The sequence below is a fragment of the Tachypleus tridentatus genome, chromosome 9 (genome assembly GCF_004210375.1).
Source record: "Tachypleus tridentatus isolate NWPU-2018 chromosome 9, ASM421037v1, whole genome shotgun sequence".
Lineage (NCBI taxonomy): Eukaryota > Metazoa > Arthropoda > Merostomata > Xiphosura > Limulidae > Tachypleus > Tachypleus tridentatus.
The window spans coordinates 155,141,701-155,166,149 of NC_134833.1; the positions used below are offsets into that span (position 1 = coordinate 155,141,701).

General features: G+C 34.0%; 1 protein-coding gene across 1 annotated transcript in view; it reads right to left on the reverse strand.

The window, feature by feature from the left end:
• Window positions 1-3,793: 3,793 nt before the first annotated feature.
• The window catches only part of LOC143227533 (sprouty-related, EVH1 domain-containing protein 2-like), an 85,613-nt gene continuing 64,957 nt past the window's right edge, over window positions 3,794-24,449 (reverse strand). Inside the window, exons 5-8 of the mRNA XM_076458971.1 lie at window positions 9,805-9,985; window positions 9,403-9,568; window positions 7,411-7,469; window positions 3,794-4,759 (exon numbers count right to left, since the gene is read on the reverse strand). Of these exons, the coding sequence (XP_076315086.1) occupies window positions 3,794-4,759; window positions 7,411-7,469; window positions 9,403-9,568; window positions 9,805-9,985 (1,372 nt within the window). The remainder of the gene's footprint in view (window positions 4,760-7,410; window positions 7,470-9,402; window positions 9,569-9,804; window positions 9,986-24,449) is intronic.

Here is a 24,449-nt window from a genome sequence, read left to right on the forward strand (position 1 = left end):
CTGATAAAGGAAAGCTTGTATCTGATGATTATAAAATAGCTAGGTTATTAAATTCAGCTTTTTTTCAGCTTTTACTAATGAAGACTCAAGCAACTGATAGATGAAAACAAAGTTGAACATTTCTGAGCTTCTTAAATAAAATTGGGAAATTTAAAGAATGATAAGGTTCCTGCACCAGGTAGTATTTACCCAAGGGTTTTGAAAAGGTCAAGGATTGGATGTGCAAACCAGTTACAACAATTTTCTGGAAGCCCTTTAAAAGTGGACAAGTCCCAATAGAATGAAAATTAGCTGATGTCTCTCCAGTTCTCAAGGGAGGTTAAGAGAAGTTATCCAGATAATTGTAGGCCTGTGGGAAAAGTTTAAGATACTTTGCAAAATTATTCAACAAAGTTTAGAATTTTATTGTGGTTTCAATAAGGAAAATCTTTACTTGCAAATATTATGTTATGCTTCGAAAATGTTACTGATGGTGTATCTGTATGAAGGAATGGTCAGTGGGTTACATTTATTAGCAGTATTAAGGTCTAGGGCGATGCTGCTTTACAAAAGGATTTTGATCATCTAGTGAGATGGACATATAAACAGCATATGGGTTTTAGTTATGTCACAAGATACTGCATGTGGGTTATCTTAATTTTAATTATAATTAGACTGGAATAACCTTCACCATATCATGAAGAAAAAGGATATTCGTGTAATAGTTCATCACTCTCTAAAGCCATTTAAGCAGTGTACTGTTCCTAGTGTGAGGACATAGGATTTTAGGTTGTGTCTACAGAAATATTGAATACAAGTCTAAAGAGGTTATACTTTTATTATTTAAGTCACTGCTTAGGCCACATTTGAAGTATTGTGTTCAGTCATGGGCTCCTTACCTTAGTAAAGCCCCTGAATTGTTGGAAAGAGTTACTAGGATGATGATTGGGAATGAGGAATTTTCAGTTAAGGAGATATTAATATCCTAAAAAATTGTTTTATCAAAAGAAGAAGTAAGGGGAATCTGATTGAATTGTTTAAGATTTTAAAAGGAATTAATAATGTTCATACTTAACAACAAGAATTATAGAACTAGAGGACAAAAATACAGGTTTAGACCATCTTCAACAAAAACAGTTTTACTTTTAGAAATAGGGTGGTTGGCTTATGGAAGGAGTTACCTTCAGACGTTGTGGAGTCAGTAAATTTAAGTGTCTAAAAGAAAGCTTTAAAGATATGAATGATAAGGTCTGGCTTTAATTTGTTTTATTTAATGGTTTCAATTTGGCTTAGAGAATAGGATAATTGAGATGGGCCAACATATCCCTTGCTGACCCTAAACATTGTTATAACCTTCTCTTTATTTGTAACACAATATCATTGTACCCATACAACAGTCTCTCTGTACTTGTAAAACTATCATTGTTATTGTCATATGTGTGTACTTTAAATCATTATTGTTATAACAATCTCTTTCTTTATAACAATAAGTAGTGATATGAGAATGCACTTAAATGACAAAACCTAACATTTAACAAGAACAATGGCTAGCCATTACAATTCAGTATAGTTTCCAAATTACTGTCTTACAAAGTACACTCACTAAGATATTTTTAAGACTTAACCTTATTTAATAAAACAAAATTTCTTTATCCATGTGATATTTCTAGAGACATTAAAAATTATCTTCACTGAACTGACATGATGCACACATAGCCCTTTAATTCCACCTGTTGGTCAGAACATCCATAAATACATCATCATGTGAAATGTCTTGCAACATAACACATTGATATAATGTGTTTTTTCCCTGTATTCATTCATATAGTTTTGTTACTTAAGTTTCTTCTCTTCATGTAAAACATTTTATAATATAAGATGTTAGTTTAGTCCTTTATCTTTTCATCTAAAATTATCAGCTTAATAGAATATTTCCTCTAACCCTCAATACAGATCACATACAGTATCTTTCCTCTAACCCTCAATACACATCACATACAGTATCTTTCCTCTAACCCTCAATACAGATCACATACAGTATCTTTCCTCTAACCCTCAATACAGATCACATACAGTATCTTTCCTCTAACCCTCAATACAGATCACATACAGTATCTTTCCTCTAACCCTCAATACAGATCACATACAGTATCTTTCCTCTAACCCTCAATACAGATCACATACAGTATCTTTCCTCTAACCCTCAATACAGATCACATACAGTATCTTTCCTCTAACCCTCAAAACAGATCACATACAGTATCTTTCCTCTAACCCTCAAAACAGATCACATACAGTATCTTTCCTCTAACCCTCGATACAGATCACATACAGTATCTTTCCTCTAACCCTCGATACAGATCACATACAGTATCTTTCCTCTAACCCTCGATACAGATCACATACAGTATCTTTCCTCTAACCCTCGATACAGATCACATACAGTATCTTTCCTCTAACCTCGTCACGGATCACATACAGTATCTTTCCTCTAACCCTCGATACGGATCACATACAGTATCTTTCCTCTAACCCTCGATACGGATCACATACAGTATCTTTCCTCTAACCCTCGATACGGATCACATACAGTATCTTTCCTCTAACCCTCGATACGGATCACATACAGTATCTTTCCTCTACCCTCGATCTGGATCACATACAGTATCTTTCCTCTAACCCTCGATGCGGATCACATACAGTATCTTTCCTCTAACCCTCGATACGGATCACATACAGTATCTTTCCTCTAACCCTCGATACGGATCACATACAGTATCTTTCCTCTAACCCTCGATACAGATCACATACAGTATCTTTCCTCTAACCCTCAATACAGATCACATATAGTATCTTTCCTCTAACCCTCAATACAGATCACATATAGTATCTTTCCTCTAACCCTCAATACAGATCACATATAGTATCTTTCCTCTAACCCTCAATACAGATCACATATAATGTGTTTCAGGTTGTGTATTAGATATTTAATACAGCGTAGGTTACGTATGTATTATATTACAAAGTGTAATATACTACAGTCTCATTTCTACAGAAATACATTTACACTGTATTTCTATATATTATGTAATTCTTTCCTTCTATAATATTTGTTGTTTTTTTAAACTGGCAACACTATTACGTATTTGTTGAATAAAACCTTGTGTACAAGGATAAGTTGTACGATTTAATAGAACTCCTGTCTATTGAGGACTGCATAACAATTTAAAACTGTGTCTGGAGGCCTGGCTTACAAATACCATTATACATTTTAACAGAAGATTAACACTTGCTGACAAAGAAATGTTACACAAAATGAAAAACTTCTTGATTTGCAAGCATAACTAAACGTAACTTAATCTATGGTACTTATTTAGGGGAATTCTTTTGTTTAACCGATATTTATAAACAATTAACCAATATGTAGTAAAGACTGCCATGTATTTCAATCAAACAACTGATGGATACTAAAGACTGCTACACATCTTAATAAATGATGTCTAAGAAAGACCTGCTGTACATTTTAATGAACAACTAATACCTACACATACTGCTAGAGATTTTAAATCAGTAAGTCTTGTCTTTCAAATACTGCAATTACATTTTCACAAAATAGCACTTCTCTATAAAGAATTATTACTTTCTATCAAGATAATAAACATGAAGGTCTGCTACAAACCATAAGGAGAGCTAGAAACATATTCAGTTTGGCATCAGTATTTCAATCTGCTTCCAAACACTGATCTAGTACAAGTTAGATTCACAATATTTGTTAACACTGTAGAACTACAGTAGGAAACCGTAATTATCGGCACTAGTTAGTTACGTGGTGATTCGTAGCTCGATGCCTACTTCCACACAGATGACATCGGAGACCACATTGATGACAAGCTCGTAAAGGAAGATAGAACCACAGACATGGAACAAGGAATGAGAGAAGTGCTAGTCCAATCCATCTTTGATGACATTGGTCATCAGATGTATTGCATGAACAAGTATGTTCACCAACTTCTCTGTCTGCATCAGATACGCAGTGGTACAGCATCCACTGGGCACAAGACATACAAGTGGAAGCATTGATGCATGTTAACACTGGGTCAAAAGCATACTCACAGCTATGCTGATAGTTCTTTTCCTCAAACATTTCCTGACAATAACGGCACTGGGATTGTTCAGTGAAAGACTGTCGTTGAGATTCTCCTTTATGGTAATTCTTGGTGTTCTTAGTTGGCAACAAGGTAGGTTGTCTACCAGAGAACTGAGGTTTCTTGTAGCTACATACAGATACATGGTCTTGTTTGTTTGGTTTTAACAGATCCATGATAGGGTAGGAGTATTCATGATCTAATCGAGATGGTTTATCCCTGGCACACTGTACGTAAGAATAAGGTTCTCTGGAAAGGACTTCAATCTTGTCAATATTGTGAGTCCCTGGATCAGTACTGGTTCTTTCCCTGTTTATTATTTCTTCTCCTGGACTCCTTGCACTTCCTAAGCCTCCATTTGACGTTCCCATCCCATTGGTGTTGCTAGGTCCTGCAGGTATATGCAAGGAACGTGCAAAATGCATGCAATGGAGATGATGATAGTTGGCATGAGGATGAGGGTATGGTGATGAGGTTGAGAGTAAATCACCCTGTGTACTAGGATTTGTTGAGGTTGAGAGTAAATCACCCTGTGTACTAGGATTTGTAGATGATGGCTGGACAGGTCCACCAATACTGCCGCTTGTGGTGCTGGAGCCCGAAGAAGATAGAGAATCCATGGGCAGTTCCAATGTCTAAAGATTTGTTATTCAAATTTAGGAACATAAGAGTTAACAGTTTTTAACATGGATCTCACTAAAAACTAACATTAGTGCCTAGTAGTAAAAGTACACACTTATGATATCCAGTTTAAAATTAGGATGAGTTGGCCACATTTATGTTATTAGAATGTCAAACATATCTGGCTCCTTTTTCCTTTACTCTAAATATTCAATAAAATTGAATGTATTTAGTTCCTATTAGAAACAGTAAATGTACATTTCTTTTATTTTACTGATCTATATAATACTGAGTAGACCTCTATACACTATGTACCAGTGTTGAGTACTTTTCCATATATCATGCACCACTTTTTACAAGATGTTTTACCCATAATATACCAATGTTAAGTAATTCTCCAGACACTGTGTACAAACATTAAGTAGCAAGAAATTCAGAAGTAAGAGAAAAGACAAAATCCTTACTTATGAATACACTATTTAAACATTGTTCTACCGCCTCATCCCAAAATATATATTTTGAGTAATGGTTAAAGTCATGTGGTTGAAATAATCTATGATAGTGAGTAAATTATAAGAACAAACAAACAGTATGTTAAAATGGTTGGTCTACTTAACTTATGATACCGTTTTCAAAAAACTGCTATATCATCCTTCAACCAATGAACAACATGACATTGTTGATATCTTGTTACTTACATACAGGAATGATATTGGTTTCTGGTTCTTAAAATATTTTCATGTTTGTAAATAATTTTTAAAATCCATGTAGCTGTTTAACCAATAATCAGATAATTTTGGTATTTTTTTTATAACAATGATTCTCATGTTTCAAGTTAATTATTTAAATCTAACTATAACCCTAAAAGCCTGTATTTCAATTATTTTGTTTTCTTAAGAGGTAACTGGGTCAGTCTCTCTTTAGTTTGCAGAATAAGTATTTATGTTCTAATAAATATACTGAATAATTATAAAAGCAAAATCATTCCTAGTATTTTAGTGTAATTCTAATAATCTATGTGTAAAAGCAAAGAAGATGTTATAACATATCAATCATATGACATTGTTATATCCAGTACCAGTCGGGCCTTTTTCTTGTTAGAGTGGCTGGAATACAACGGAATATCGGTGTAGATTATGTATGTATAACAACAACAACTTTTAGGTTACAGTTAGATGAAACAAATGAGTTGTAATTACACAGGCCTGTGAATTTAAATTTCATAAAGGTTTTGGTTTCAATAATGGATTTTGAATAATTCGTCTATGCAGATTTCAAAAATATTTTTCTTTCATGCATTTTTTTTACAAAGTGGCAATTGAAAACTTTACTCAAAACAAGATATTATATCATTCATCCCAATGAATACTTTATAATTATTATTGTGTTTGTATTTTTGTTAACAAACTGAAGAATAGGAAAAATTGATCTTAAATGAATATCAGCCCTCATTCATCCTGAACTTAAGTGAATATTGGCCCTCATTCATCCTGAATTTGTGTGTAAATTCAATGTCATTTTAGTCTCAAAATTACATGTTGAATCCTTTCTTTTATCTATTCATCTAAAGCATCTCATTGCAGTAATCAGCCATCTTGCTGATGTTCCACCTTCCCTGATGTCTTGATGAAATATTCCCCCTTTTTCTTTGCTGATGGGATAGAGATTTTCAGAAGAATTAGTCAATATGTGAGTGAAAGAAATAAATTTTCAAGCTCATATTACAACCTGACTCTTTGAATTTACTGAACAAGTTATTAACAGAAATTGTGTAAAAAGTTGTGGTTCACCAGATGTTTCAGGTTGACAATGATCCTTATCATTTCTATCGACATCAGGATCAGATGAAACTGTATCGAGAATCTCCAGTGAAGTATGTACAGGTACATCAGGCCCCTGAGCAAACAGGTCTTACAGCAAATTGAAGGTTCACATAGAAGTATCCTTGTTATTTCAAGTGCTGTAGCCTTAAAACGTTACGAGCAAAATAGTAGTCACCTCCATGATTTCTATGCTCACACCAGACCATTGGAATTCCAAAAGCAAAGACTTTTCTTACCTTTAGTCAATTGTCTCAAGTCATCAACACAAATAGTGCAAACATTGTGCAGAGCCCATGATTTGTGTTGGTTCCCAAATTTTATTCAAAATATGCATTGTACACTTTTGATGGATTCTGTAATGGTTTGCCTTTGTTGTTTTTTTTTACAAGTTTACCACAAATGTAACAGAATATAATTGGTCATTTACACACACCCCATGTTGCTATAGCAAACAACAAATACAAAATAGAGAGAAGGAAAAAGTCATGTTACATCATGAGGCCCATTAACTATTATATACTAGTGGTGTGTTTCTTATGGGTTCTAGAAAGATTGATCACTCTCATGTCAAAACTGGGTTTAAGAAACCTTCAGCTAGAGGATAACATATTAAACATACAAAAATGTGACCCAATTTCAATGAAAATGATTCATTTATGTAAAATTATATGGACATTTTGTGATAAATCGATACACAACAGAGAAAAATTGAGATTTTCTAATTCAGCATACAAGAATTATTGTAAAACATATAAAGTTTCAAGACAATAAAACCATTGCATTATTAACTAGTAGTTAACTCTGTATTTCAACTGACTTAAAAAAAAATACCCACAACTTACCATAAACACATCTTCATTACTGAGATCTGGACCACAGCAAAGACCAAAACCATGTACAACTTCAAGAAGAACCAAACTGTGTTATACTATTACACAAACATTACTGTTTCATAAAAAACACCTTTACTACCGTTCCATAAACACATTCATTACTATAGCCTTGTAAAAATTATGATTTCTATACACAGTAATATTAATGTTCCACCACAAACACTAACATCATTACTAATGTTCAGATATTCCAGGTACAGTAACACAAGTTCGTCGCTTCTTAGAAGCTATGAGCACATACACTGAATTACAATGTCAGGGTAAGTAACATGCCAAGTTTTACATGATGAAGAGTATTAGCTCAAAACATTATCCTTTTGAAAAAACAAAACAACTGACTATTGTTTGACCTATTCTTTAAATTTTGATATATTTGTGATGAAGGGTTAACTACATATTTCTTTTTATAAAATAAATTTCTTTAACTCAATGTAACACAAGACACTTTATCTCTAATGTCCTGAAAGTTATGTAAAAAAGATTTTGATATAAACAAGAGTCAAGTTTCATTCATATGCAGGAGATTAATTTTATTACAAAAAGTTCTTTTTAAATAATATATTGGGATAAAACTTGTCCAACCTGTTGACAGTAATATGCATATTAAATTGACCAAGTAGTTAAAGTCATGGTAACCAAAGCACAAAACCTAGGCTAAATTTTATAAAATGCACAACTTAGAATAAAATCAAACTACTGATAGCATTAGTTATGAAGTTCTCAATGGAACATCACCAAAAAAGGCCTTACAAACCAGATCATTTTTTGAAAGCCTTATATTAGTTGCCTAGGCAGTCTGTTCATTGTTAAAATTTTTTTAGTTATTTGCCATAAAACAAAGCATTACTTGCCATTATATATCAAATTTAACCTAAGTTATGGACAAGATAAAACTTTCAAAATTTTTATCATATACCAATGTATGTATTTTAATCACAACTTCAAAAGCAAGTGATGCACTGTATTTATACATACTCAAAGTGGAAATGGTATACTTACCAAACCAAGCAAAAGAGGGCAGTAGTAGTGAGCAAGAAAAATAAAATAAATCATTTAAGGTTTCTTAGTCTATGAAAGAAAGCAATATTATAAAATGTATTTCTTCAGTAATAATTAGAACACGTTAATGTATGTCCTAAAGTTGGAAATGTGTTTTAAACCAAAGTACCCTATGTAATAGTACAGTTTATATTGTTTACTATTAGTCAGTTAGTGGGACACAAAATTTATTACCATTTATCTTTGATTTGATTTACAAAATAGGACAAATTTCTTGAAAAACAAAAAATTCTAAGTTTGAACAGAAAGAGAATAATGAAAAATCTTCAACAAATTATATGAAAACCAGTGTTATCACCAACTTCACAAAGCTGACATGACCAACAGTCGGGGCCATTACTTAAAAAATGTAGTTTGTTTGACAGAAGTAAAGAAGGAAGAATATTCCAGAATAAAACTGGTTCTTACTGTGCTTCTGTTGAAATCCCCTTCAGGACAAGTAGGTTTTAATATAGTTTTCATTATATCTACTATGTGTCATAAAAATATACACATTTACATTAAAATGATATATACCATGGATTAGTTTTAGTTTGCTGTCTAACAACACAAAAGGTTCATATGTTATAATCTTCTTATATTGAAACATATTTCTAATAGGTACTTACCTCATCTCACATAAATAACTATTCTCATTCAGTGCTGCCCTCTATATGTGAACTTTTGTTTTCACATGCTAGAAGTCTTGGACTCCACACACCTTACAATTGACTAGAATCAAACATACATGACAAGAGAAAACAATATATATTATGTGCACTCTAATTCTACTTTAGATTGTCAATTCACTTGACATACAACTGACTTGAATCTATGTGTTTACTTCAGTAATAATTCACACTTCAACCTGTTCATCTACACTAACATAACACACACACACACCATCAAGAACTTCCACTGCCATTTTCACTCCCTTGTCAAAGACTCTGGCATCAGCTGCAGTCTGAAAGGCCAAACCAAACCTGTTGTCTCCTGTTCTCCAGTGGTGAAAGGTTGGCATGACTTTGTTATATTGAAAGTCCTTCCTGATAATACAGCTGAGGACAACCTAAAAACCATGTTACAGTTTGCAACTGAACTGTTGAGAGTTAAGGGTTCTTAACAAGTGAAGCTAATAGCACTACACAATTACACTGGGTGGCAACATTTGTAAACATTTTAAATTTAGAATGATACCAGAGATAAAGGTAAACACTTTCATGACTGATGTTGCTGTTACTTTGTGAGATGTAAATTTCATTAAAACCTTCTACTAAAAGTACGTAAAATAAGTAAGCTACTTACTGATTGGTCGCATATCCTTTCACCGTAGATGAAATATTCATGCTCAGACTTATCTTCTGTGGGGAGAAGTCGTTTACATACAGAAACATTGCTGAGCCCGCCACCGCCCATAGGAAACCATCCACCTTGAATATCATCTCTGGTCATGACCTGGGCACGGACACGGACCAGGTAGTTCTCACTATCAAACAGGGTGAAAAAATTTTTTATTCATGATGAGTTTTAACTTTCAAAATTAATTTTACTTTACTATGTTTTAAAATCCAATCCCTTATCAAACATCACTAAAAATTTATAAACAAATGATAGGAAAATAACTTTTATAAGGAAAAATTGTACTCATGGTGGAATATATGACACATTCTGACAGAACATTGGCCTGTCTTCTTCAGGTCTGATCAGTTAAGCACTATGAGGTTTATACAAAGAGGTGAATTCCAAATACCTGCTTTAACATATCATCAAAATGAAACAGGTCACAAAATACTGTTTAGAAACTACAGAAATCAAAGCAAACAATCTTTCACTAAACCATGATAATGGCCTTAGAAACAGCAACTGTACTTGACAAGGTCTATTCACTTGACCTATACCTATATCCTGTTACTATTTATGTCTATAATGATATACCTACCTTGTTTTACTCAGTGTTGACCACACCTGAAGAAGACAGATTGATGTTCTGTCAACTCATGTAGTATATTCTACTATCAATAAAACTTTTCCTCAAGTTTATAAATCATTGCTTGTCTACCTATTTTTATATTAATGTTTATCCTTTATAATTGAGTAATGTTCATAATTACTGTTGCACAAGTAAATCTTAAATGTCAGAATGTCTACAATTACTTCCATAGAATGTAGATGTACTTTATCCATCAAGTTTGTTTAGAGAATGCTGGGCACTAGAAACCAATATATCATTTTACTACATTAAAAGGTTTATAAAGCTTACATCTGAAACATTAAAGCATAACAACTGACATAATAAGGTACACTTTGTAATAATTTCATAATTTGCATTTCTATACCAGAAATATAACTTTAAATTGTGATAATTTAATTTTTCATTATAATTTTTTTTTCTTTTATATATGTGCAAAGTAAATATTTATGCACAGTTAGAAGCCTAGAAATTTAACCAATGGTTAAAATAGATTTTTTAACAATTTCAATAGCCACATTATTTTTTATTTGAAAAACATTAGGTAGTTCAACTGTTTCAAACTTCCAGTTAAAGCTAGAAACAGAAGTAATTTATATTTTAAAATACAAACACATTTGAGGAAATTTTTAAGTAACTAATATTGGGTATAGCTTAACAAATATACAATGAAAGTAATGGAAGATTTTATGCAATTTTGATTACTTTATATAATTTTGGTGACTCAACATTTTGTTTATATCCAGTGAACCTGCTTTGTTCTTGTAAAGTTACATTTAAACAGTTAATATTCACTGAACATATTCCTAATGTATTATAGCTTGAGTGAAGTACAGTGTTTTAAGGACAAATTATAAGACAAAAAAAAAGAAAAGAAATTCAAGCTAATTATTCCAAACTGAAATTATAAACTATGTTGAAGAAATTAAGCATTAATAAACAGGTTGAACCTATAGTTAGATCAGGGTTATTACATATAAAAGGATACCACAACAGGTTGAACCTAGAATGAAATCAGAGTTGTTATTCATAGAGATACTTAAACATGTTGAACCTATAGTGAGATCAGGTTGTTAAAACAAAAACACTAAAACAGGTTAAACCCACAGGGAGATCAGGGTTGCTAAAACAAGAATGCTAAAACAGATTAAACACAGAGTGAGATCAGGGTTGTTAAAACAAGGACACTAAAATAAGTTAAACCCACAGTGAGATCAGGGTTGTTACAAACAAGGATACTACAACAGATTAAACCTGAAATGAAATCACAGTTCTTACAAACAAGGATACTAAAACAGGTTAAACTTGAAATGAAATTAGAGTTGTTAAAAACATGGACACTAAAATAAGTTAAACCCACAGTCATATCAGGGTTGTTAAAACAAGGATACTAAAACAGGTTAAACCTGGAATGAAATCAGTTGTGAACAACAGACACTAAAACAGGTTCAACCCACAATAAGATCAGGGTTGTTAAAACAAGGACACTAAAACAGGTTAAAACCAGAGTGAGATCAGGGTTGTTACAAACAAGGATACCAAAACAGGTTAAACCCACAATGAGAAAAGGGTTGTTACAAACAAGGATACCAAAACAGATTAAACCCACAGTGAGAAAAGGGTTTGTTACAAACAAGGATACAAAACAGGTTGAATACACAGTCAGATCAGGGTTATTACAAACATGACACTAAAACAGGTTAAACCCACAGTGAGATCAGGATTGTCAAAACAAGGACACTAAAACAGGTTAAAAAAACCAGAGTGAGATCAGGGTTGTTACAAACAAGGACATTGAAACAGGTTAAACCCACGGTGAGATCAGGATTGTTAAAACAAGGACACTAAAACAGGTTAAAAAAACCAGAGTGAGATCAGGGTTGTTAAAAACATGGATACTAAAATAGGTTAAGCCCACAGTCAGATCAGGATTGTTACAAACAAGGATACTAAAACAGGTTAAACCTGGAATGAAATCAGTTGTTAACAACAGACACTAAAAAAGGTTCAACCCACAATAAGATCAGGGTTGTTACAAATAAAAATACTAAAACAGGTTAAACCCACAGTGAGAAAAGGGTTGTTACAAACAAGGATACAAAAACAGGTTGCATACACAGTCAGATCAGGGTTATTACAAACATGACACTAAAACAGGTTAAACACACAGATCAGGGTTGTTACAAACAAGGATACTAGAACAGGTTAAACCTGGAATGAAATCAGAGTTGTTACAAACAAGGATACTAAAATAGGCTAAAACTGAAATGAAATGAAAGTTGTTAAAAACAAGGACACTAAAACAGGTTGAACCCACAGTGAGATCAGGGTTGTTACAAACAAAAATACTAAAACAGGTTAAACCTGAAATGAAATCAGAGTTGTTACAAAAAAGGACACTAAAACAGGTTAAACCTAGAATGAAATCAGAGTTGTTAAAAAAACAAGGACACTAAAACAGGTTAAACCTCAAATGAAATCAGGGTTGTTAAAAACAAGGACACTAAAACACGTTGAACCCACAGTCAGATAAGGGTTGTTAAAACAAGAACGCTAAAACAGATAACATACAGAGTGAGATCAGGGTTGTTAAAACAAGGACACTAAAATAGGTTAAACCTGAAATGAAATCAGAGTTGCTAAAAATAAAGATACTAAAACACATTAAACCCACAGTGAGATCAGGGTTATTACAAACATGACACAAAAACAGGTTAAACACACAGTCAGATCAGGGTTGTTACAAACAAGGATACTAAAACAGATTTAACCCACAGTGAGATCAGGCTTCTTACAAACAAGGATATAAAAAGAGGTTAAACCTGGAATGAAGTCAGAGTTGTTAAAAACAAGAAAACTAAAACAGGTTGAATACACAGTCAGATCAGGGTTGTTACAAACATGGACACTGAAAGAGGTTGAACCCACAGTGAGATCAGGGTTGTTAAAACAAGGATACTAAAACAGGATAAACCTGAAATGAAATCAGAGTTGTTAAAACAAGGATACTAAAAGAGGTTGAACCCACAGTGAGATCAGGGTTGTTAAAACAAGGATACTAAAACAGGATAAACCTGAAATGAAATCAGAGTTGTTACAAACAAGGATACTGAAACAGGTTAAACCTAGAATAAAATCAAGAGTTCTCATGAACAAGATACTAAAACAGGTTAAACCTGGAATGAAATCAGTTGTTAAAACAAGGACACTAAAACAGGTTAAACTCAGAGTGAGATCAGGATTGTTAAAAAAAGGACACTAAACAGGTTAAACCCAGAGTGAGATCAGGGTTGTTACAAACAAGGACACTAAAACAGGTTAAACCCACAGTGAGTTCAGGGTTGTTACAAACAAGGATACTAAAACAGGTTAAACCTGGAATGAAATCAGAGTTTTTAAAAACAAGGATACTAAAACAGGTTCAAGACACAGTGAGATCAGAATTGTTAAAAACAAGGATACTGAAACAGGTTCAAGACACAGTGAGATCAGAATTGTTAAAAACAAGGATACTATAACAGGTTGAAACCACAGTGAGATCAGAGTTGTTAAAACAAGATACTAAAACAGGTTCAATTCCCCATCAGATCAGGGTTGTTAAAAAACAAGAACACTAAAACAGGTTAAACTCACAGTGAGATCAGGGTTGTTAAAACAAGAACACTAAAACAGGTTTACACCAGAGTGAGATCAGGGTTGTTACAAACAAGGACACTAAAACAGGTTAAACCCAGAGTGAGATCAGGGTTGTTAAAACAAGGACACTAAAATAGGTTAAGAACAGAGTGAAATCAGGGTTGTTACAAAACAAGGACACTAAAACAGGTTAAACTCACAGTAAGATCAGGGTTGTTACGAACAAGGATACTAGAACAGGTTAAACCTGGAATGAAATCAGGGTTGTTAAAACAGGGACACTAAAATAGGTTAAACCCAGAGTGAGATCAGAGTTGTTACAAACAAGGATACTAAAAAAGGTTAAACTTGAAATGAAATTAGAGTTGTTAAAAACATGGACACTAAAATAGGTTGAACCCAGAGTGAGATCAGGGTTGTTAAAACAAGGACACTAAAATAGGTTAAGCACAGAGTGATATCAGGGTTGTTACAAACAAGGACACTAAAACAGGTTAAACCTGGAATGAAATCAGGATTGTCACAAACAAGGACACTAAAACAGATTAAACCTGAAATGAAATCACAGTTGTTACAAACAAGGATACTAAAACAGGTTAAACTTGAAATGAAATGAAATTGGAGTTGTTAAAAACATGGACACTAAAATAGGTTAAACCCACAGTCAGATCAGGGTTGTTACAAACAAGGATACTAAAACAGGTTAAACCTGGAATGAAATCAGTTGTTAACAACAGACACTAAAACAGGTTCAACCCACAATAAGATCAGGGTTGTTAAAACAAGGACACTAAAACAGGTTAAAACCAGAGTGAGATCAGGGTTGTTACAAACAAGGACACTAAAATAGGTTAAACCTGGAATGAAATCAGGGTTGTTAAAACAGGGACACTAAAATAGGTTAAACCCAGAGTGAGATCAGGGTTGTTAAAACAAGGACACTAAAATAGGTTAAACCCACAGTTAGATAAGGATTGTTACAAACAAGGATACTAAAACAGGTTAAACCTGAAATGAAATCACAGTTGTTACAAACAAGGATACTAAAACAGGTTAAACTTAAAATGAAATTAGAGTTGTTAAAAACATGGACACTAAAATAGGTTGAACCCGCAGTCAGATAAGGGTTGTTAAAAGAAGAATGCTAAAACAGATTAAACACAGAGTGAGATCAGGGTTGTTAAAACAAGGACATTAAAATAGGTTAAACCCAGAGTGAGATCAGGATTGTGACAAACAAGGACACTAAAACAGGTTAAACCTGAAATGAAATCAGAGTTGCTAAAAATAATGATACTAAAACGAATTAAACCCACAGTGAGATCAGGGTTGTTACAAACAAGGATACTAAAACAGATTAAACCTGAAAGGAAATCACAGTTGTTAAAAGAAGAATGCTAAAACAGATTAAACACAGAGTGTAATCAGGGTTGATAAAACAAGGAGACTAAAATAGGTTAAACCCAGGGTGAGATCAGGGTTGTTACAAACAAGGATATTAAAAGAGGTTAAACCTGGAATGAAGTCAGAGTTGTTAAAAACAAGAATACTAAAACAGGTTGAATACACAGTCAGATCAGGGTTGTTACAAACATGGACACTGAAATAGGTTAAACCCAGAGTGAGATCAGGGTTGTTAAAAGAAGGACACTAAAACAGGCTAAACCTGAAATGAAATCAGAGTTCCTAAAAATAATGATTCTAAAACACGTTAAACCCACAGTGAGATCAGGGTTTTTACAAACAAGGATACTTAAACAAATTAAACCTGAAATGAAATCACAGTTGTTACAAACAAGGATACTAAAACAGGTTAAACTTGAAATGAAATTAGAGTTGTTAAAAACATGGACACTAAAATAGGTTCAACCCACAGTAAGATCAGGGTTGTTAAAACAAGGACACTAAAACAGGTTAAAACCAGAGTGAGATCAGGGTTGTTACAAACAAGGATACCAAAACAGGTTAAACCCACAATGAGAAAAGGGTTGTTACAAACAAGGATACAAAAACAGGTTAAACCTGGAATGAAATCAGTTGTTAACAACAGACACTAAAACAGGTTCAACCCACAATAAGATCAGGGTTGTTAAAACAAGGACAATAAAACAGGTTAAAACCAGAGTGAGATCAGGGTTGTTACAAACAAGGATACCAAAACAGGTTAAACCCACAATGAGAAAAGGGTTGTTACAAACAAGGATACAAAAACAGGTTGAATACACAGTCAGATCAGGGTTATTACAAACATGACACTAAAACAGGTTAAACACACAATCAGATCAGGGTTGTTACAAACAAGGACACTAAAACAGGTTGAACCCACAGTGAGATCAGGGTTGTTACAAACAAGGACATTGAAACAGGTTAAACCCACGGTGAGATCAGGATTGTTAAAACAAGGACACTAAAACAGGTTAAAAAAACCAGAGTGAGATCAGGGTTGTTACAAACAAGAATACTAAAACAGATTTAACCCACAGTGAGATCAGGCTTGTTACAAACAAGGATATAAAAAGAGGTTAAACCTGGAATGAAGTCAGAGTTGTTAAAAACAAGAATACTAAAACAGGTTGAATACACAGTCAGATCAGGGTTATTACAAACATGGACACTGAAATAGGTTAACCCACAGTGAGATCAGTGTTGTTAAAACAAGGATACTAAAACAGATTAAACCTGAAATGAAATCAGAGTTGTTACAAACAAGGACACTAAAACAGGTTGAATACACAGTCAGATCAGGGTTGTTAAAACGACGACACTAAAACAGGTTGAACCCACAGTGAGATCAGCTTTGTTAGAAACAAGGATACTAAAACAGGTTAAACCTGAAATAAAATCAGAGTTGTTACAAACAAGGATACTAAAACAGGTTAAACCTGAAATAAAATCAGAGTTGTTAAAAACAAGGATACTAAAACAGGTTGAATACACAGTCAGATCAGGGTTGTTACAAACATGGACACTGAAAGATGTTGAACCCACAGTGAGATCAGGGTTGTTAAAACAAGGATACTAAAACAGGTTAAACCTGAAATGAAATCAGAGTTGTTACAAACAAGGATACTGAAACAGGTTAAACCTAGAATAAAATCAAGAGTTCTTATGAACACGGATATTAAAACAGGTTAAACCTGGAATGAAATCAGTTGTTAAAAACAAGGACACCAAAAGAGGTTAAACTCAGAGTGAGATCAGGATTATTAAAAAAGGACACTAAAATAGGTTAAACCCAGAGTGAGCTCAGGGTTGTTACAAACAAGGACACTAAAATAAGTTAAACCCACAGTGAGTTCAGGGTTGTTACAAACAAGGATACTAAAACAGGTTAAACCTGGAATGAAATCAGAGTTGTTAAAAACAAGGATACTAAAACAGGTTCAAGACACAGTGAGATCAGAATTGTTAAAAACAAGATACTAAAACAGGTTCAATTCCCCATCAGATCAGGGTTGTTAAAAAGAAGGACACTAAAACAGGTTAAACTCACAGTGAGATCAGGGTTGTTAAAACAAGAACACTAAAACAGGTTTACACCAGAGTGAGATCAGGGTTGTTAAAACAAGGATACTAAAACAGGTTGAATACACAGTCAGATCAGGGTTGTTAAAACAAGGCACTAAAACAGGTTAAACCCACAGTGAGATCAGGTTGTTGTTAGAAACAAGGATACTAAAACAGGTTAAACCCACAGTGAGATCAGGTTTGTTAAAACAAGGACACTAAAATAGGTTAAACCCAGAGTGAAATCAGGGTTTTTAAAACAAGGACACTAAAACAGGCTAAACCTGAAATGAAATCAGAGTTGCTAAAAATAATGATTCTAAAACACATTAAACCCACAGTGAGATCAGGGTTTTTACAAACAAGGATACTTAAACAAATTAAACCTGAAATGAAATCACAGTTGTTACAAACAAGGATACTAAAACAGGTTAAACTTGAAATGAAATTAGAGTTGTTAAAAACATGGACACTAAAATAGGTTCAACCCACAATAAGATCAGGGTTGTTAAAACAAGGATACCAAAACAGGTTAAACCCACAATGAGAAAAGGGTTGTTACAAACAAGGATACAAAAACAGGTTAAACCTGGAATGAAATCAGTTGTTAACAACAGACACTAAAACAGGTTCAACCCACAATAAGATCAGGGTTGTTAAAACAAGGACAATAAAACAGGTTAAAACCAGAGTGAGATCAGGGTTGTTACAAACAAGGATACCAAAACAGGTTAAACCCACAATGAGAAAAGGGTTGTTACAAACAAGGATACAAAAACAGGTTAAACCTGGAATGAAATCAGTTGTTAACAACAGACACTAAAACAGGTTCAACCCACAATAAGATCAGGGTTGTTAAAACAAGGACAATAAAACAGGTTAAAACCAGAGTGAGATCAGGGTTGTTACAAACAAGGATACCAAAACAGGTTAAACCCACAATAAGAAAAGGGTTGTTACAAACAAGGATACAAAAACAGGTTGAATACACAGTCAGATCAGTGTTGTTAAAAACAAGGACACTAAAACAGGTTGAACCCACAGTGAGATCAGGGTTGTTACAAACAAGGTCATTGAAACAGGTTAAACCCACGGTGAGATCAGGGTTGTTACAAACAAGGTCATTGAAACAGGTTAAACCCACGGTGAGATCAGGATTGTTAAAACAAGGACACTAAAACAGGTTAAAAAAACCAGAGTGAGATCAGGGTTGTTACAAACAAGGATACTAAAACAGGTTAAACCTGAAATAAAATCAGAGTTGTTAAAAACAAGAATACTAAAACAGGTTGAATACACAGTCAGATCAGGGTTATTACAAACATGGACACTGAAATAGGTTAACCCACAGTGAGATCAGTGTTGTTAAAACAAGGATACTAAAACAGATTAAATCTGAAATGAAATCAGAGTTGTTAAAAACGACGACACTAAAACAGGTTGAACCCACAGTGAGATCAGCTTTGTTAGAAACAAGGATACTAAAACAGGTTAAACCTGAAATAAAATCAGAGTTGTTACAAACAAGGATACTAAAACAGGTTAAACCTGAAATGAAATCAGAGTTGTTACAAACAAGGATACTGAAACAGGTTAAACCTAGAATATAATCAAGAGTTCTTATGAACACGGATATTAAAACAGGTTAAACCTGGAATGAAATCAGTTGTTAAAAACAAGGACACCAAAAGAGGTTAAACTCAGAGTGAGATCAGGATTATTAAAAAAGGACACTAAAATAGGTTAAACCCAGAGTGAGCTCAGGGTTGTTACAAACAAGGACACTAAAATAAGTTAAACCCACAGTGAGTTCAGGGTTGTTACAAACAAGGATACTAAAACAGGTTAAACCTGGAATGAAATCAGAGTTGTTAAAAACAAGGATACTAAAACAGGTTCAAGACACAGTGAGATCAGAATTGTTAAAACAAGATACTAAAACAGGTTCAATTCCCCATCAGATCAAGGTTGTTAAAACAAGGACACTAAAACAGGTTAAACTCACAGTGAGATCAGGGTTGTTAAAACAAGAACACTAAAACAGGTTTACACCAGAGTGAGATCAGGGTTGTTAAAACAAGGATACTAAAACAGGTTGAATACACAGTCAGATCAGGGTTGTTAAAAACGACGGCACTAAAACAGGTTGAACCCACAGTGAGATCAGCTTTGATAGAAACAAGGATACTAAAACAGGTTGAACCCATAGTGAGATCAGGTTTGTGAAAATGGGGACACTAAAACAGGTTAAAACCAGATTGAGATCAGAGTTGTTACAAACAAGGATATTAAAAGAGGTTAAACCTGGAATGAAGTCAGAGTTGTGAAAAACAAGAATACTAAAACAGGTTGAATACACAGTCAGATCAGGGTTGTTACAAACATGGACACTGAAATAGGTTAAACCCAGAGTGAGATCAGGGTTGTTAAAACAAGGACACTAAAACAGGCTAAACCTGAAATGAAATCAGTTGTTAAAAACAAGGACACCAAAAGAGGTTAAACTCAGAGTGAGATCAGGATTATTAAAAAAGGACACTAAAATAGGTTAAACCCAGAGTGAGCTCAGGGTTGTTACAAACAAGGACACTAAAATAAGTTAAACCCACAGTGAGTTCAGGGTTGTTACAAACAAGGATACTAAAACAGGTTAAACCTGGAATGAAATCAGAGTTGTTAAAAACAAGGATACTAAAACAGGTTCAAGACACAGTGAGATCAGAATTGTTAAAAACAAGATACTAAAACAGGTTCAATTCCCCATCAGATCAAGGTTGTTAAAAAGAAGGACACTAAAACAGGTTAAACTCACAGTGAGATCAGGGTTGTTAAAACAAGAACACTAAAACAGGTTTACACCAGAGTGAGATCAGGGTTGTTAAAACAAGGATGCTAAAACAGGTTGAATACACAGTCAGATCAGGGTTGTTAAAAACAGGACACTAAAACAGGTTGAACCCACAGTGAGATCAGCTTTGATAAAACAAGGATACTAAAACAGGTTAAACCCATAGTGAGATCAGGTTTGTTAAAACAAGGACACTAAAACAGGTTAAAACCAGATTGAGATCAGAGTTGTTACAAACAAGGATATTAAAAGAGGTTAAACCTGGAATGAAGTCAGAGTTGTTAAAAACAAGAATACTAAAACAGGTTGAATACACAGTCAGATCAGGGTTGTTACAAACATGGACACTGAAATAGGTTAAACCCAGAGTGAGATCAGGGTTGTTAAAACAAGGACACTAAAACAGGCTAAACCTGAAATGAAATCAGAGTTGCTAAAAATAATGATTCTAAAACACATTAAACCCACAGTGAGATCAGGGTTTTTACAAACAAGGATACTTAAACAAATTAAACCTGAAATGAAATCACAGTTGTTACAAACAAGGATACTAAAACAGGTTAAACTTGAAATGAAATTAGAGTTGTTAAAACATGGACACTAAAATAGGTTCAACCCACAATCAGATCAGGGTTGTTAAAACAAGGATACTAAAACAGGTTAAACCAGAATGAAATCAGGTTGTTACAAACAAGGACACTAAAACAGGTTAAACCCACAGTGAGAAAAGGGTTGTTAAAACAAGGACACAAAAAACAGGTTAAACCAGAGTGAAATCAGGGTTGTTACAAACAAGGACACTAAAACAGGTTAAACCCACAGTGAGATCAGGGTTGTTACAAACAAGGATACTAAAACAGGTTAAATACACAGTCAGATCAGGGTTGTTACAAACAGGATACTAAAACAGGTTGAATACACAGTCAGATCAGGGTTATTACAAACATGGACACTAAAAAAGGTTAAACCTGAAATGAAATCAGAGTTGTTAAAAACAAGGACACTAAAACAGGTTGAACCCACAGTGAGATCAGGGTTGTTACAAACAAGGTCATTGAAACAGGTTAAACCCACGGTGAGATCAGGATTGTTAAAACAAGGACACTAAAACAGGTTAAAAAAACCAGAGTGAGATCAGGGTTGTTACAAACAAGGATACTAAAACAGATTTAACCCACAGTGAGATCAGGCTTGTTACAAACAAGGATACTAAAACAGATTAAACCTGAAATGAAATCAGAGTTGTTACAAACAAGGACACTAAAACAGGTTGAATACACAGTCAGATCAGGGTTGTTAAAAACGACGACACTAAAACAGGTTGAACCCACAGTGAGATCAGCTTTGTTAGAAACAAGGATACTAAAACAGGTTAAACCTGAAATAAAATCAGAGTTGTTACAAACAAGGATACTAAAACAGGTTAAACCTGAAATAAAATCAGAGTTGTTAAAACAAGGATACTAAAACAGGTTGAATACACAGTGAGATCAGGTTTGTTACAAACAAGGACACTAAAACAGGTTAAACCCAGAATGAGATCAGAGTTGTTATGGACAAGGATACTAAAACAGGTTAAACCTGGAATGAAATCAGTTGTTAAAAACAAGGACACTAAAAGAGGTTAAACCAGAGTGAGATCAGGAGTTGTTAAAACAAGGACACTAAAACAGGTTAAACCCAGAGTGAGATCAGGGTTGTTACAAACAAGGACACTAAAACAGGTTAAACCCACAGTGAGATCAGGGTTGTTACAAACAAGGATACTAAAACAGGTTAAACCTGGAATGAAATCAGAGTTGTTAAAACAAGGATACTAAAACAGGTTAAAGACACAGTGAGATCAGAGTTGTTAAAAACAAGATACTAAAACAGGTTCAACCCCAATCAGATCAGGGTTGTTAAAACAAGGACACTAAAACAGGTTAAACTCACAGTGAGATCAGGGTTGTTAAAACAAGGACACTAAAACAGGTTAAACCCAGAGTAAGATCAGGGTTGTTAAAACAAGGACACTAAAACAGGTTAAACCCACAGTGAGATCAGGGTTGTTAGAAACAAGGATACTAAAACAGGTTAAACCTGGAGTGAGATCAGGTTTGTTAAAATGGGGACACTAAAACAGGTTAAACCCAGAGTTGAGATCAGGGTTGTTACAAACAAGGATACTAAAACAGGTTAAACCTGGAATGAAATCAGAGTTGTTAAAAACAAGGATACTAAAACAGGTTGAATACACAGTGAGATCAGAGTTGTTACAAACAAGGATACTAAAACAGGTTAAACCTGGAATGAAGTCAGGGTTGTTACAAACAAGGACACTAAAACAGGTTAAACCCACAGTGAGATCAGGGTTGTTACAAACAAGGACACTAAAACAGGTTAAACCTGGAATGAAATCAGGGTTGTTACAAACAAGGATACTAAAACAGGTTAAACCCAGAGTGAGATCAGGGTTGTTAAAACAAGGACACTAAAATAGGTTAAACACAGAGTGAGATCAGGGTTGTTACAAACAAGGACACTAAAACAGGTTAAACCTGAAATAAAATCACAGTTGTTACAAACAAGGATACTAAAACAGGTTAAACCTTGAAATGAAATCAGAGTTGTTAAAAACAAGGACACTAAAATAGGTTGAACCCACAGTCAGATAAGGGTTGTTAAAACAAGAATGCTAAAACAGATTAAACACAGAGTGAGATCAGGGTTGTTAAAACAAGGACACTAAAACAGGTTAAACCCACATTGAGATCAGGATTGTCACAAACAAGGTCACTAAAACAGGTTAAACCTGAAATGAAATCAGAGTTGTTAAAACAGGGACACTAAAATCGGTTAAACCCAGAGTGAGATCAGGGTTGTTACAAACAAGGATACTAAAACAGGTTAAACCTGAAATGAAATCACAGTTGTTACAAACAAGGATACTAAAACAGGTTAAACTTGAAATGAAATTAGAGTTGTTAAAAACATGGACACTAAAATAGGTTAAACCCACAGTCATATCAGTGTTGTTACAAACAAGGATACTAAAACAGGTTTAACCTGGAATGAAATCAGTTGTTAACAACAGACACTAAAACAGGTTCAACCTGGAATGAAATCAGAGTTGTTACAAACAAGGATACTAAAACAGGTTAAACCCACAGTGAGATCAGAGTTGTTAAAACAAGGACACTAAAATAGGTTAAACCGGGAATGAAATCAGAGTTGTTACAAACAAGGATACTAAAACAAGTTAAACCCACAGTGAGATCAGGGTTGTTACAAACAAGGATACTAAAACAGGTTAAACCTGGAATGAAATCAGGGTTGTTACAAACAAGGACACTAAAACAGGTTAAACCCACAGTAAGATCAGGGTTGTTAAAACAAGGACACTAAAACAGGTTAAACCTGGAATGAAATCAGGGTTGTTACAAACAAGGATACTAAAACAGGTTAAACCCAGAGTGAGATCAGGGTTGTTACAAACAAGGATACTAAAACAGGTTAAACCCACAGTGAGATCAGGGTTGTTAAAACAAGGATACTAAAACAGGTTAAACCCAGAGTGAGATCAGGGTTGTTACAAACAAGGACACTAAAACAGGTTAAACCCACAGTTAGATCAGGATTGTTACAAACAAGGATACTAAAACAGGTTAAACCTGAAATGAAATCACAGTTGTTACAAACAAGGATACTAAAACAGTTAAACTTGAAATGAAATTAGAGTTGTTAAAAACATGGACACTAAAATAGGTTGAACTCACAGTCAGATAAGGGTTGTTAAAACAAGAATGCTAAAACAGATTAAACACAGAGTGAGATCAGGGTTGTTAAAACAAGGAGACTAAAATAGGTTAAACCCAGAGTGAGATCAGGGTTGTTACAAACAAGGATATTAAAAGAGGTTAAACCTGGAATGAAGTCAGAGTTGTTAAAAACAAGAATACTAAAACAGGTTGAATACACAGTCAGATCAGGGTTGTTACAAACATGGAC